We start from the raw sequence: 16690 nt of genomic DNA, 5'->3' as shown, positions 1-16690 counted from the left end.
ATGCTGTAATGCTTTACGTAATTGCATGAACATTTATTTCTTTGCTTAATCTTTATTACTTTGCTTCCAAGGTGCAGGTTATCAGAATTTTATTCTCTCATTCGAACATTTCTTCAACATTTGTAAATTTGGGGAGAAACAAAAAAACATTTGATGCTAAAATCAGGCGAAAACCTTGTAATGCCTCCAAACACCAATCTCACCAATTCGCCGCCTGCCCAGCTGAGTTACTGAGAAATAGCTCATCAGTCAGCCGTAGCGGTGTGATAGATTAGCAGCACGGAGTCAAGGCAGGGCAGTTAAGTGTTTTATGATGCACAGAGAGGCAATAATAATAAACCATGTGTGACTTATTGGGTCTGGGCGCTTCCACAGCCGAGGACAGGTACGAGGTGGCGAAGGGCCGGGCCACATTATTCACAAGTGGAACAACATCCACATATTAAATAAGCGTAACCACTTCATGATGTGCCGCTTAATGCTTTCAGTATATGCAAATAACATTTAAAATGTAAAAATCAATCAAATCGATTAACTGAAATACATATTTAGGTATTAAATTAACTACAGCATGAGTTACTAATCTAAAAAAAAGCGTGTTTCCCCTCTAATTTTGTTCTGTATTTCCTACTCCGTTATATGTTAATATTCTTGGGAAAATCAGTAAATAAATGTCAATCTTAGTTTTATTTGTGAATCATGAGACATAGGGTAATGAGAGTAAAGTGGCACCTAACAATTAGTTTCATTATGATTAATCTTTTTGCAATAAACCTGTCTTTCTTGGCTCGAAATGTCACAATATTTTGGGCAATTTCCATTCAAATGTTTCTTCTCAAATGTCTTGTTTTATCTGCCCATCGGCACAAAACCCAAACATGATAAACATGTATGGCAAAGAAAAGCACCAAATCACCACAATTGAGAGGCTGGAACTAGCATATGTTCAGCATTCTTGTTTTGTTTTTTCAAATAACACAATATATCAATTATCATAGCCAATTCATTTTCTGTTAGCCAACTACTCGATTAACTGACTGATACTTGCAGGTCTCATTGAGACTGCTTTCTCTCAATGGTTCTCCCCTCCCCTCATCCCAACCTGCGTGTGTTTAATCGATGGTGTCACTAACGGGTTAGAATTATATGACGTCTCTTATTCAGCTAATATGAGAAAGAAACAACAAGGAGGTTATTATTGTGTGTACTGGTTTCTTGAATGGTAAAGGTGTAAACTCATAATACTGCTTCCTACTCAATAGAAAGTGGAGGGGAAAACCGCAACATGTCTATTATATACAGCCTCTTTTGAGACTCGATTATTGCCAGAGGTCATCGTGAAGATCAACGGTCGCCACGGCCTTCTGCTGGCAGCAGCGAATTCATGGGGTGGGGAAAAGATGACTTGTGAGACACGGGCAGGTGAGATGTTTGAAAAGTGAGACAGCAGCAACAACTTCCGCATAATGTGACTGATGCGTACACGCTGCGAAATGTATTCCGCGTTAGATTGTAAATTCCCTTTGACTTTGAAGGGAGCGCCGCTGGAAATGTCGCCGCTTAATCAAGTTGTAGAAAGGAACACGCTTTAAAATTAATGTGACAAATTGTGTTTTTATGCCTTTGAACCGATCACTGTTTGGTGAGACGTAGAATCAGACTATCCGTAATGACACTGACCTGCTTTCGTGTGAATTCATTCCAGCTGTTAGGTTTACAAAGAGAGCTTTCACAGCTCACAGTGAGTGTGAAATGTAGCCTAAACTGTGTGTTTTGTGAGTGGATTTATTGTACACTTTGGTTTAGAAACAAGGTCAAGTTTAGGTTAAAATGATGTCGTAGGCATGATGTAGGCAGACTTCAGTACCTTCTTTGGGGCAAATGTGTTGTGTTTTAGCTTCTCCAGCAGCTCGGGTCCAGCGGTGGCCCAGGAATGAGAGAAAACCTCAGCCTTGTCGGAGTTCAGATGAACCGCCTCCAGCTGCTGCTGCAGAGCGGCCGGCTTCACGTTATGATACACAGCCTACAGAGGAGGGAAGACACTGCTGTTAACTTTGTTTACCGGGAACACATCACTCTTACAGTCCTTTTCCTTTACCCCTCACACTCAACATTGCTTCACAACAACTCACAATACAACAGTGACCCCAGCTGGAGAAATGGACTCAAATGCTACAGACACTGTCAATTTCTCACGTCATTTAGAGTGAGACACAACATTTATAATTATATAGAGATGTATATAATAATAAGATAAGTTACTTTGCATTGGTCACTGAGTGTGATTTTTTTTGTTTAGTGCTTCTGTATAATTGTAAACAACATCAGTAGGGAAATGGAAAATGGACATAAATGTAAGGCCGCAAAGTAAGTTAAAGAAACATTTCTTATTTTTCATATCCAAAACAACATGTATTTTTCTTCCCTGGCCTCCACCATTATATCCAACACCTAACACTAACCCATAAAAAATACTGAATATCAACAACTATCACAAAAGAAACTCCAACTAAGCAAAATTAGCATTTCAAACACATTATTTAAAAGAAAAAAACGTATAATAATGTAATAAGAGGTTGTCAGGTGACCTACACTCTCCACGTACCTGCTCTAGTATGAAGGCAGCAGTTTCCAGAACTAGGTTGAGAGCCTGTTTATCCAATGAGAGAGCAGCCTGAAGCTTTTGCTCCTCTTCCTCACTGAACGTCCGCTCGCCCTGATGAGAAAACATGATTTACTGTGTGTTGACGTGAAAATATACTTGGAAGTTGACTATTTTCTAGAACTGAAAAATCTGATACTATTAACAGAAATATGAAACAGACTTCGAATAAATGATGTGGGTGTCAGGGGAGAGCCTATGAGGATATGTAAATTCAATCTAATCTTACATAATCAATGTAATGTGCCAATTAATTTGTTTGATAAATAATTAGGTTTAAAAAGAATTACCCACAGTTCAGTTACAGCATAAAAATGCTAAGCTTGAGCCTCAACTCATCTTGATGACAGTAAATTGAGAAATCTCGTGTCAAATCTGCAGTCTGTAAAGTCATACTTAATGACTAATACTTATACTAAATCATAAATATATGTACCGATAATTTAAAAATAAAACAAATGATTTGTCACTTTAAATGGTGAAAAAGTGCCTTATTCAAAATGAACCCAAAATATCAGATGAATCGTTACACTTCAACATAGCAATGACAAAGGTAATATAAAGTGCAATTAAAATATCAAATTGTGTACATTACAAAAAACTATATAAACTACTTAGGTCTTTGTGAGAAACATAATTCAGTAGATTTTAAGGCTTCTGAGCTCCTGCAGGTACCACGGTTTGCAATAATGCAAAACAGTCATCATCAATGTTTTTTTGATACACCTATATTTTTTCCAGATATGACATGTCAAAGTGTCTAGTGCATTAGAGATTATTAAACAATGGAGTAATACTTTCTTTTAGCAGGTGAAGAAAGCACACCAAAAGACGTCGTTCTTTGAATTCATGACTGACACTTTTTGACAGCCAGCAAAGTCTTGTGAAACATCAGAATGATCAACGGTGTCAGCCGTGTGTGCGCATTAATTAGAGCCCCACTGATGCTCCAGCGAGTCAGTATGCATGCACTGCTCTCCCTGCAAAAGCCTCAAAAGCCTCTTGTCTCTGGCACAGAAAACACTGTGCAGCCTCAGTACCTTCAGATGGAGCTTTTGTATGATGCGAGAGATCAGCCTGGAGAACTTGTTCACATCAATCGCATTGATGAAAGTCACCGCTTCTTTTATGCTGTTTGGGAAAGAGGAGTTGTGCGCGTTAATGACAGCGGCGTGCTCACAACAGAAGGGCACTTCGCACGCCTACTCCACCACCAGGCAGGCGCGTAGGAAGTGGATGAATGGATCCAAAGTAGCGAACCACATCCCGCTCACTGTCTCACTCGCGATAATAAGTTTAATTGCGGCGTTTCCATGATAGACCTTCAGGCAGATGAAGGTCTATCAACTGAAGGCACCTTCATCTGCCTGATGAAGGCCTCGCTTAATATTTTCCAAGTTAGACAGTGCTCAGGATTTTGTTTGCTAATGACAGCGGTGTCGAAAACACTAAGATCTTCCGGTTAAGAAACAGAATCAGTTTACTGCGTATGTGATACATGAAAGGTATTTCACTGTCGGAAAATCTCAAAGGTATCTCTATACAGTGACATCAAACACAATCTATGCACGTCCTGCAGTGCCAACATACAGCAGCAGCTGACAGGCAAACTGAACAGTTTGCTTTCCACTCGTTAGGCTGCACAGGCAATTGGACCAGTCTGAAGAGTAAAATGAGGTTATGAACATTTGAATGTAGAGACTGTTATACGCACGCATACTAATGGGAAGTTTATATGCTTAACACACACGCGCGCACATACACCTATTTCACTAGCTGTCTGTGTGTTAAATACGGAGGTAGTAATAGCAAGTTAAAATGCACAATCAAAAGAAGCATTTTGAAATGTTATGAAAGTGAAGCAGTAGTGGAAGTAGAAGTATTGCATTTCTGCATCTGACATAATAACAGGTTTTAATTTTCAAATGATGTATCTTTCTATAAATAAAATATTGAAATAATGTAATATTATTTCTATTACCTAAAGAAAAAAAGAAAAACTACTTCAATGTAAGCCCAGCGGTACAAGTAATTTAGATCTGCAAATAGTCCAAAGATCGTTTAACCAATTAACGGGGAGCCACTGATGATGATTTATGAATTGTTTTGAATCTTTTTTTGCTGCTTTCTTTTGCAATTGTAAACTAAACATTTCAGGGGTTTTGGACTAAACAAACAATCAAAAGGAATCTGATGGACATTCTCCCCTTGTTACTGAAATAACAAGGACAAATGAATGAATCAGTGAATCGAGATCATGTCTTAAAGCAGAAGACAATAATCGATAATTGCAGCTCCGACATAATAAGGCACGTGAGCCCATTCATGTGACTCGACCTCCACTGCTGCTGCCTAGCTTGATCCTAACACAATCAAACTAGACTACAGACAAATGAGACCAGCACTGCTTGACGTAGTATTATATAGTATAATAATATTATATAAGTATTATATAAAGTAAAACACCTGTTTCAGTTCGAGAAATTCATCAACTGTTGTGACACATTCATACTCATCACATCCCAATACTCATCTCTCTCTCTCTCTCTCTCTGGGATGTATGAATATTGTACAAAGTCTTATTAGAACAACACTCAAGTCGACTGCTAACACATCACAGATCAGAATGATTAAGTGCAGCTCGTCGGGGCGATGCGTTCGCCAGTCTGACACCGGCTGCAGGTCGGTTTAACGTCGTTGTCTCTGCATTGAGAAGGAATAAGATGAAAGATGCCCACCTTCGTGTTTCCTTCACGATGGAAGTCATAGTCGTCCGAAGCTTATTGCAGATTTAAAAAAAAAAAAAAAAAAGTGAAGAGAGGAAAAGTGTCAGCGGTACTGTTGTCATTCCTTCTTCCTGCTCTCACGAGACGATTCACGTGACCGTCACTGCTGCGCGACGATGCGCAGAGACGTCGCAGAGTAGACGAGGGAGGCGTCAATTAAGTTATAAAAAATAATAATCAATAATAATGATAATAATAATAATAGTCAAACGGATACAAAAGTATGATCAATACTTTAATCAACTCCTATCAACTGTTGCCCTGATGGATTTCCTTTAAATGGCTTTTGCGTAAAAGCTACGCACAACGACGCCCTGAAACTGCAACAAGCGTCACTACGGAACAAGCGTTGGACAAACTCTGGAACAAACGCGAAACGGCAAAAGCAAATCTCCATACTGTTGTAAAGCCAGGATTTAGACTCATGTTGCGGTTGTTTCTTTTATTTGGTCGAGCCCAATTAAAATAATACATTTACAGAACATCCCCCCCCCCCTCTTGCAATCTCTCTAATACAATGCTGTTCAACAGTGCCACAAACTGTAATGTCTCCTGAAGTTTAAAAGCATAGAACTAATAGTTAACATAAAAAAATGAAGGTTCAATGTTTAACATACTGCACCTAAGGGAATGTTGTGAAATGTTCTATATCAAATATATATTGCACAGCTTATAGTGATCATGACATATGACAAACACACAGGTGGAGTTTTGACAGTTTATTATGTTGAAAAAGAAAAGAAACATGCACAGATTGAAATTGAGAGAATCGTTTGATAAGACATGATAAATCATTTAAAAATAGTTTTGCATACAAACAAGAAAAGGAATTTTCGTTTCAGCATATACATATATATATATATAATATCCATGTTTCTGTAACACAGCAATATAATAATATTCTTTATTGTTTGAACTGATTTTACAAACAAGCAAAAAAACATGTGAATTTCAACACTGTAGCAGACTTGCTCCATTTTGGTATTTGAAATGGTTTCATTTCCAGTTTCCTCCACTGGTTGATTTCTCTTGCCTGAATAACCAAACGAAATAGACTGCTCCAAAACTTCATTACCTGTCACATTTTAAGTAAACACTAGATCTGTACTGTAGCAGCTGAACGGCGAGGTCCAACCTCCAGCGAGGCAGAAAGGAATGTACCACTGATAAATAAATACTTAAATTTTCCTTCCAACAGAAAAAAAGAGAAAACAAACATGTAAAATGTCCTGTTCTATAACAGGAGAAACAGAGTGATAACACCAGAACAAGGAGTGACAAACCACCAGTACCTTCAATTCATGTATAGTTTTGATAGTAGTTAGTAATTCGAGGTTTTGGTAAACAGGTTGCATCATGGTAAACATTGGCTGACATCTGCAGGCTCAGGACGTCACTGCCACTATTTGAAGGAGGGTAAATTTGGCACTTTTATGCTGATGTCACCAATGTTGATGTTTCTGGGCATTTCCGGGAGGTTCATGTTCTTTACAGCCGATACGGCACGAGCAGGCGCTCCTGCAATGCCGGCCTATACACACACAAACACACACACACACACCACACACACACACAAGGAGGTTTGATAAGATACAGAGTAAATCCAAAAAACATGCTGTACACAACAGCACATTGGACAGTGAACATCGGACGCACACACAATGCTAAACAAAGTACTAGACGAACAATAGTTAATTGTTGACAAAATGCAAAAGCACTGACAGCTACTAGGACAGACATCATGTGCAAATGTACATTCAGATGCCTTCATAGCTTCATACAGACATGCATTTCTATAATGATTTACATCACAACCAGAGCCAATTATGAATCAACTGTGAGGACACACTGTACTGGGCCATTCACTATTTTTTTTTTTTAATGTACTGAGCAGTATTGAACATTCATCGAATGGACAAAAGGCAGCATTGCTTGGAAAGTGAACCCAGCGGACTCTTGCAGACCGATAAGGGTAAAAATGCAAGGAGAGAACTGGTAAAGCAGAAAAAATGGAACTGGATATGAAGGCGGAAATGATGTTTGGATAGATAGGTGTGTACAGAATGTGTGCGTCAAATAAAAAAAAAACATTATGTAAGCTTTAGCCATCATAATACAGGTGATACTGTACCTCTAGTGGGATTACCTCTGGAAAGACTACACATGACTGTGTCTAACATTATAAAAAATGTATTACATATAGTAGAACAAGAACACTGTGCCATTAAAGTGACTCTAGTGTTGCCTGTTGATGACATGAGGAGGTTGTAAGCGTAGTAGTGCTAAACTACAATGGGAGTTCTATTCTCAGGGACAGAGGAGGCACTTCACTCTAACACAATGAATCTCAATGTGAAGCTGTATAAGATGAATTTGGTGTTTGAAGGGAGACGTCAAGGCAGTTAAGCCTTTTGGAACAACCAAATAAAACACATCAGTGGAGAGTTGTCAAATAAGGGGTGAGCAGACATTTGAGAATCACTGCGGTTAGAGATCCCCCCGACTGAATCTTCAGGAGACAGACCCAAAAATGACCCAAACACTTAAAATAGAGAAACTATACATTCCTGGTCTCTCTAATGAACGCAATTTAAATTAATAACCGTTCAAACCACTTAGTGATATGACACACACACACACACACAGAGTGTGTCTGGAATGTAGATTTGTCCACTCTTATTATTTCAATGGACAATTTGTCTAATGGGCATTCCTCCCTCTGCCAAGAATGAAGGAGACTTGTGTTAGATGGAAAGACGACCGTGGCATTAACGTGGAGGAATGCTGATCCAGCACATGGGCTCCGTCGTCAGGAGTCCGACGCACAGCGGACCACAGGGAGACCGACTGTGCTCGTCCGTTACAGTGGGTTTTTTTTAATGAAACGCTGGGTGACTCATGTGTACGGAAATAGTAACACCAGCTGCGTAACACACAACCGGGGTTTGATTCTCGTGATCTGTTATTCAGAGTCTCTTTAAAGCTTGAGCAGTACCCCATCGCTCGTCTGCGAGGCGTATCAGTGGAAAAGAATCACAGGAAATAAGTTTTTTTCATCGAATGTTTAAGTCAAGCTACCACTCTCTTTTCTGTGAGGCAAATAAGCAGCTCGAGCCATCAGCCTGTTAACTTAGTTTAGCGTGGCATAAAGTAATTACCATTTTGTGAAAACAACAATTGACCATTCTTATGGGGGGTTAAGTGCCAATCTATTCCTTAGGTGGGACCTGTGACTATATCCTCTGCCGGCCCAAAAAATAATCAGACACATACCGCCCGTAAAACTGGAAAACTGTTGTAGAGTTAAACAAATGAGGTAAACCCTGTTTGTTGCAGAGCTTTAGAGGTGCTGGTTGGTGGATTTTGCCACGGTTCGACAGAGCCAGACAAGAACCGTTTGTCCCCGTTTGTGGGCTTTACACTAACCTAAGCTATTTTCTTAGAAAGGAGGCAAATCGCACCAATTCAAATCAGAGAAATGATGATACTCACACAGTTAGGGTGCAAATATCATATAAAATAACACACACATTTGCTTAAAGTGTGTTTTGAGGCAGTGATTAAGAACACACAAAATAGTAATCTTTCTTTTTTTAAGATCGGCCTGTTTTTTTGTTAGTAGGATTACTCAAAAAAGTAATGGACAGATTTGCATGAAATGTTATTGCATCAAAGAAAGATCTTGCGCATGGTAACAGGTGAATACATTTTGGGAGGATCTGGATCCCAGACTTTTTTGAAGATGAAACTGCGGTGAGGGATTGCTTAACCAATGGCGGAGGACTGCGCTTGTTTATTTCTTTTTTTATGCTAATTCTATCATTTCAACAGTTTCTGAAAAATTCTGAAGCAAAGGGGATGAGTGTAGCCTAACCTACATATGGCGCACCATTTCTATTATTTTGTCCTCCTTGTGTACACTCACAAAAGTGATCGCATGGTGTAGAGACGAATGGAGAGGAATGGCAACATTTTTGGGTCTGCCATGAAAGATTCCTAGAATATGTTAGCGATGTCAGTTCGCTATGGCCATGTGAAGAGACTAAGGGGGGGAGTAAACTTCAGTTAAGGTTTCAGTACTTGGTTGTAAATTTAGCAGTACCTGTGTCTACCTGTCCTGCCTGGTAGACTGAAAGATAAACGTCTGTAAAGAGAGAGAAGAATGGAAAGAACTAGACAGGGTCAGGAAAAAAGAGGAATGAGGAATGTTAAAGCAGATTAAAGTAATTACAGTTTATCTCCACAGAAAAAAAGTGATAGGACCTATCATGGACCACGTCCATAAACTCAAAAGCAATCTTGAGCTTCTCCCACAATTATTATTATTATTGCAAAAACGTAAAGAATCAGTTTGATGAAACAGTGACACTACTTAATTGGTCTGTGCCAGATTGGATGAAGAACAGCTGATTCTTTGTTCACCAGACACTGCCCTATAAATGGACAGTGTCATTCTGAATTAGCATCAGAGTGAAAACACACTGTGGTCGAGGGTAGGTCCAAGAGGGAAGAGACAGAGCAGCTCTGATGACCGTAGAACAGTAAAAGACTCTGCTTACAGAATATCAATCCAAAAGAAAGATTCTGTCCTGTTAAAAAGCACACAATGCAGCTCAGAGTTTGAGAAAAGGTGCACTTAGTTAAAATTCAAATATTAGAGCACACAATTAATGTAATTTAGTTAAAAACCTCACAATGTAACACTTCACTCTGTTGTGTAAGCAACAATAAACAACAAATTTCCACAACTTTGTGTTTTTCTGTCAGTGGTTCTCATTGCAAGAGTAAAAAAGACTCCCCAAGAAACATTGCCTCAGTGTTTCGACATTACTCTAGCACATGGTAAGTCATTTAAAACCCAAACCAAATCATTAGTGCAATTCTGTTTCAGGAGCATAAAGGCTAAAATCTACGTTGAGCAAAACCAATATGATTTCATGAAATTGTCTCTGGCTGTCAGATTAAAACCTTCCATTGGGTAAATGAATGTTTATCTGCTTGCAGAAGCTGTATGGAAAGCAAAGCAATGTGCTTGCACAGAACAAATGTCTAATCAAGAACACCGGCTTATAAAGATGTTACAAAACACACTTGGAAAGCAGTTACTTCAACGTGGACAGCGTGTGAACTTCACATTCTCCTCTAACATAATGTAAAAACACCTATTTTCATTACTGCATGTCAAATTTAGAGGATGTGAGAGATTCAATGGTTGCAGATTTTGGAGATGTATTTGGACGATGGAACAATAAGGTCTGCATAGTAATGACAAAAGTGGTGACTGTGATACTGTATTTTATACTGAGGAGAGAATATGTCGAGCCTCGATCTGCGTTGAGAGCAGTGCAGCAGCAAGAGGAGTGGCCGAAAGAAAAGGAGCACAAACACTCAAGAGTAGGTAGGGAGCATCCACAAGGTCACTGGAGAGTGGCATGCAGGGTGCAGCATACACACATGCCTGCATATTGCAATACAATACCTCAGAGAGTATGTAGATAGATATCAAGTCATACACATACATACAGTGGACGGGCAGGGCCAGGCTTACCTCAGACTTCTCCATCTTGTTCTGAGCATCCACCTGCATGATGATTTCATTCATATTGGTCTCCAAGACCATCCCGCCCATCACCATCTCTGCTAGGATGTTGTGGACCTGACAAAAAAGAATTGTGCAGTGTTACAGTTAATCTGTATCATCACAAAACAGGTCATCGGATAACTATGAGACTACAATATGATTTTCAAAGAAAAGTAAGTTCTAACTTAAAAGTTCAAATGTTATTAAAAATACATCACAGAGAGGCGAACAGATTCAAAGGCACTTCCTACCTTGTCTACATGAAAAATTAGGTCAAGCTCACAGACATTCTCAAAGCATTTGTCCAGCGTCTCCACAAATACCTAAAAAAAGAAGGATTTTGAGAGACAGAATTCAAATACACTGTAAACACATTTATAAATACGGAACAATAGTGATCGTACTTTGTCGAACATGGAAATAAATACACTGTGATTTCATGTTACCTGGATTAAGTCTAGAATTCCTAGTTCACTCTCTGAGGAGTCCACACAGAACACAAAGTACAGTGTGGCATAATGTCTGTAGATCAGCTTGTAGTCTGATCCTCCGATCAACCTGACACAGAGGGAACAAGGAAATATTATGGTAAACTTATTCCTGATTGAATTATCACATGCACAAACCCCAAATCACCATGATCAATCACTGTCTGCATAAAATTTCCCTACGACAGAGAGAGAACCATCTTTGATTTCTACTTGTTTTCCACTTTAAAAAGAATAGACACACAAACAAGGGAAAGTTCAGGTGGAGTATAAAAACACACATAGGACGTTGCGCTCTGCCCGGAGCATGATCTGACACCCTAACCCTGACACAGAAACAGAGAGAGAGAGAGAAACAACAGGATGTTTTCAGTCAAAAGTCAAAGGTCATGTGTAACAATAGGACGCAACATATGCTACATAATGAGAAAATATGGAATGTAGTACAACAACTTGTTCATTAAGTTAGGTAAGAGTTTTAAAAGTGTGTTAAAACTCACACACACACACACACACACACTTTGAGTTTAAGTTTAAGCTGACAGAGGGTTGAGAGGGGAATTGTGGGAGATGGAGTGCAAACAGTGGAGTTTCCTCCAGGTAAAACAACACCTAGTTCCTCATTCATGAATGATAAATGATCTTCAAACACTGTTACTATTGACCGTCATTCAAACATCCCCCCTGGGCTTTCCCTTTACATCCTAAACTGAATTCCCAGTGAAAACCCTCTTTGGCGCGATTGGCGATGCAGCTTGACGTCATAACTTACATTCCGCCTTCTAGGAAATTGCAGACGTTCTCATCTCTTTTTGAGACCAAGTGGAAGGTTTCCCTGATGATCTGTTGCTCCGTGTCTTCACTCTGCGGGAACGGACGAGGAAACAGAGGCCGTTAAACAAAAAATGAGATGGTAAATAATGCGTCGCACGTGCACGTAACCGCTTCCAGTGGACCATTTCATTACGACTAGCTCAGAGGTTGGCGGGTAAATGAATGGTTCCTGTCGCCTTTTTTTTCCCTCGAACTCATGTATTGCCCCCGAGTGAAAAAGCAGGATACATAGACTTACCATTTTCTTTTTTCATTTTCAAACATACATGGGTGGCCATGGGCAACAGAGGCAATGATTTCATTGTACAAACTGAATCAAGGCCGGCTAATCGTATTGTTTGCTCATGGATGAGATTCTGTTTAGAACCTCAAATATCCACAGGCGTGTTTGAAGAACTAAAAAGCCTTTAAGAGTGGACTCACGTTCGGAGATTTTCTGTACTAATAGAGGGCAAAGTTTCCTGCTTTGGGCTGTTTAAGGTGATTCAAATTCAGTGGAAAATGCCAGATCGAGGTCCCAAGCAGCAAATTGTTTTTCATTCAAACCTCATCGTCAAAAATCATGGTTAATACCTTTTTGCACAGCTCTTACACTGAGGCTGCCTCACCACCGAGTGTTAATGGCCTCACAGGGTCCACAGCGTCGTGTACAGTATGCAGCTGGCTGGAAGGCTAAATCAGTCATGTGACTTAGCACGGGACTAGCAGGGTTACGATATTCACAGTTTAACGATACAGTCGGGAGGGGAAGCACAGCAGTATAAAGAGTAGCAGTATCTTTTAAAATTTGCTTCTGGGTTTTATTGGACTCTGGTCTCAGTTTCTTCCTCCGAACCTGAAACTAAAGATTGTAAAGGTTTTGATCTGGGACTTGTTACATATCACACCTCTCTCTCACCCATATGTTCCCCATCGCACCGCCACTGTACATTAAATCCCGACCGATATTGATTTTTGGGGGCGGATGCTGATATTCGGGAGTAAGACATTTCCGTTATTTTTCGGCCAATATAGATTTTTTATAAAGGCAATGATTTCTAAGATGTCATTATCAGAACCTTATGTGGAAATAAACGTTATCAGAACTATGACATAGAATACTATAAAAAATAAAAGTTCTTCCCAAAACAAATTAAATGTACAATGTACACAGAAATGCAAATTTGTTTTATGTGCACATTTTGATACAACGAACAATTATAGTTGTAAAGCTGCAGAACCTCAAACACACACACGTAGAACACAGTTGTTCACCTTCCCAGGCAGACTGACAATTAATGGCACATGAATTTATGCGGAGCGAGTTTGTGTGTGTGTGTGTGTGTGTCCATATTTCACCCTCCTCTCCCTGACGCGTCATTCTGAGATTGGAAAGATGCTTTGGCTTAACGTCTCACTTCTGCCATTCTCCCTCTCAACACAGCAGTCTGCACAACAACATGACAAGACTGACAAACACACATACATCATGTGGACACCAAACTAACACTCAGACTTACAAAAAATAACTTAAACCCGAATGCTTAGTAAGCAGTATGTGTGAAATGTTACATCTTGCCAGCCGGTAAGCTGACACCTCAGCTTTTAATATAACAGATGGTGTCGACATAGCCTTCTTATAATCCAGTCAATTCCACTTCATCCTCCTGAAACACAACCGTGTTCATCTCATCTCCAGATTACGCAACACGGAGGATGACGCTCCACTGTTCACTGGGCCTGCTACTAAGTCATTGTCATAATTTATTTATGTCCCGATGACTTTCTTGGATGCTTTTTTTTTTTTTAACCACAAAAAAAGGTATCAAAAGTAACTAAAAGGGCGAAATGTCTATTACTTGTTATGCGTGAGGATTTTGTGTTGTTTTTCCACAATTTATATGAGAAACTAATCGATTAGCGGGACAATTTTGATAAATCAATTAACCTATAAGTAATTACGTAATTTGTATGCAAAAGTTGGAAAAAAATGCGGTTTTCAGCCTCTAAAATATATAGATTTCCTTTTTTTTTCCAGTTAATCCTTACATCTGAGAAGCCAGTGCCAGATAAATGTTTGGTTTTAACCAATTATCCAAATATTTACCAATTGATTTTGTAGTCAATGGATATATCAGTTCATCAACTATACTCTCTCTCGAGCTCCAGCAGAGAATGTACTCAGCTGCTTGCATTAGGACACTGTTAGAGGCCACCTTGCACTTGTAGTAGCCAGACCTTGAGATATAAATCCAATTATGGGAACAAGCCAACATAGCTTGTCCAGTAAAGGATATTACATAACCTGTCATTTGCTATGCCTTCAGGGTTTTTGTTTTTTTTGGGGGGGGGGGGGGTTACCTCCCTGCTCCCTTGTACAGCAGGTGATGTCACTTTGACTTATTGACAATAAAGCTAATTGAATCAGTATTGGTGAAAGAACCTGAACATAGTACACAAGGCACGGGGGGGGGGGGGGGGGGGGGGGGGGGGGGGGGGGGGGGGGGGGGGGGGGGTTGCACTTTGACAGCTACTTAAAGGAAGCAATGGTTATTCATTTCAAGATTTATTTGTGTTTACTTTTTTTCAGCTATGACTGTCAAACTACATCATTCAAGAAGCTCTATGACATTCATTCTCTGTATGTATCCATAAAACAATGACCATAAAACAGTGACAATCACTCCCATACAGGGGTCGGTAGCAAACAGCTGTTAAAATACATTACATAAGGTTGTTTTTTGTTTTGTTTTTTTAAAGGTACTCGGTATCAGCCGATACCCAAAGTCCAGGTAAACGGAATTGGTCTGGGGACGGGAGCAATGGTATCAGAACATCTCTACATGTCTGCATATGCATATGTATGTGTGTCTGTGTGTGTGTGTGTGTGTGTGTGTGTGTGTGTGTGTGTAAATGTGTGTGTGTGTGTGTGTAAATGTGTGTCTATGTATTGTATTGAATTGAATTGAAATACTAAATAGAAATAATAAATACATGTTTTTTTTGTCCGAAAAGGAGTAGGAGAAGCAACATGCTTATCCAGTTCTTCCCCAATTCTATGTATATGTGTTTATGGATTCTGTGTTTATGGATTCTGTATACATATATAGGCCTATACATACATTTTTATCTATTATTTTGAATGTTCAAAAGTAAATGTATTAATCAATATGAATTTCACTCTCCAATAATATCTGTGGACGATTATAGGGACGATTCCTTTTCACAATTGTGCTTCATGAGGTTTGAAGTGAGCACGAGTCGATCACAAGGGCGTCAGTGGAGTCACGTGACACAAACACACGGTGGACTCACTTCACCGTGATGCTCTTCATCATCATCTCCACCGCCACAGCTGGATTCAGCCCGAGAGGAGGGAGAACAGGCGGACGAGGCTCAACGGGAACGCGATCGCCCCGCGTCGGCTTGCACACGTTCAATTATTCATTGCGTGTACGAGAGAGGACATGGGTGAAGAACGGCCGGACGTCACGTGGGCTGAGCAGCCTCCACCATCTCTCTTAACAATGGTACATTATGTATTTTGTCGAACGATTGCATAAGAAAGCATGGAAAAAAATTATTATAGAGTATTTGTCCAGCCACAGTCTGAGACGGTCTGAGATTTCCCCCCTCCTTCCTGTCCAATCAATGAATCATACAAACAACCATAACATATGGAAATATGAACAATAATATAATTATAATAATAACAATAACAATAAGGGGGAGGGGGGGGGGGGTCACGTTAACTCACATAATGCTCGTAGAACTTAGAAAGCCTCGGTTTCCCATGGTTGTTGAATATTAAGATGGCTCTTATCATGACTGTAGCGGAGCGGAGGGAGGCAGGGGGAACAGCGAGGGGTCAGTCTGCGGAGGGGGGACCGTCGTCTGTCAACTCCCGTCAACCCAGCTCGGACTCGGGGGGGGGGCTCAGGGGCTCGGTCCCGTCTCGATTCAACTGTGCAATACGGGGATGGCGGTCGAGCTACACGCTGCTGCTGCTACTCCTTCATCGTCTCTCTTTACGGAAACATTCCACGTCAGAGTCATGCTCTTCTCCTCCTCCTCCGCCTCCTCCTGCTACAGCAGCCGCGAGGGTCCAAACCTCTCCAACCCCGCGAACTGCGAACCACAGAGGATAAACAACAAGTTATTGTTCATCGCTGATCATCCATCCAATGGAGATTAGTATTTTGTTTAACAAGGGCACAATATTACACTACATGTACATTACCTGTTTAATGATAAGGTGATAAACAAATACAAATCTGTCATTTAGCCTATATATATATATATATATATATATATATATATATATATATATATATATATATATATATATTTATATATTATG

The 16690-nt window shown here is 39.9% G+C and overlaps 2 protein-coding genes across 5 annotated transcripts in view; both read right to left on the bottom strand.

Moving 5' to 3' along the window:
* commd10 (COMM domain containing 10) overlaps positions 1-5558 on the bottom strand; it is a 52855-nt gene extending 47297 nt beyond the window's left edge. The window contains exons 1-4 of the mRNA XM_035640772.2: positions 5401-5558; positions 3703-3793; positions 2606-2716; positions 1868-2023 (exon numbers count right to left, since the gene is read on the bottom strand). Of these exons, the coding sequence (XP_035496665.2) occupies positions 1868-2023; positions 2606-2716; positions 3703-3793; positions 5401-5429 (387 nt within the window). The 5' untranslated portion in view covers positions 5430-5558. The remainder of the gene's footprint in view (positions 1-1867; positions 2024-2605; positions 2717-3702; positions 3794-5400) is intronic.
* Positions 5559-6154: 596 nt separating this feature from the next.
* Positions 6155-16433, bottom strand: ap3s1 (adaptor related protein complex 3 subunit sigma 1). 4 transcript variants are annotated; one of them, XM_035639820.2, is made up of 8 exons: positions 16088-16433; positions 12290-12381; positions 11799-11843; positions 11476-11587; positions 11281-11352; positions 10997-11104; positions 9551-9592; positions 6790-6979 (listed from the first exon to the last, which is right to left on the bottom strand). In XM_035639820.2, exons 1-7 carry the CDS (start codon positions 16154-16156, stop codon positions 9557-9559), a joined length of 534 nt encoding a protein of 177 aa, XP_035495713.1. In that variant the 5' UTR covers positions 16157-16433; the 3' UTR covers positions 6790-6979; positions 9551-9556. The 4 variants fall into 4 exon arrangements, with proteins under 4 accessions (XP_035495710.1, XP_035495711.1, XP_035495713.1 ...); XM_035639817.2 differs by lacking the exon at positions 9551-9592 and having other exon boundaries at positions 6155-6979; positions 16088-16426; XM_035639821.2 differs by lacking the exon at positions 11799-11843 and having other exon boundaries at positions 16088-16427.
* Between the last annotated feature and the right edge of the window lie 257 nt (positions 16434-16690).

This window comes from Scophthalmus maximus, chromosome 19, assembly GCF_022379125.1.
Source record: "Scophthalmus maximus strain ysfricsl-2021 chromosome 19, ASM2237912v1, whole genome shotgun sequence".
Classification (NCBI taxonomy): Eukaryota; Metazoa; Chordata; class Actinopteri; order Pleuronectiformes; family Scophthalmidae; genus Scophthalmus; species Scophthalmus maximus.
Note: the sequence above shows the minus strand (reverse complement) of the source record. Positions and strands in the feature narration are given on the sequence as shown.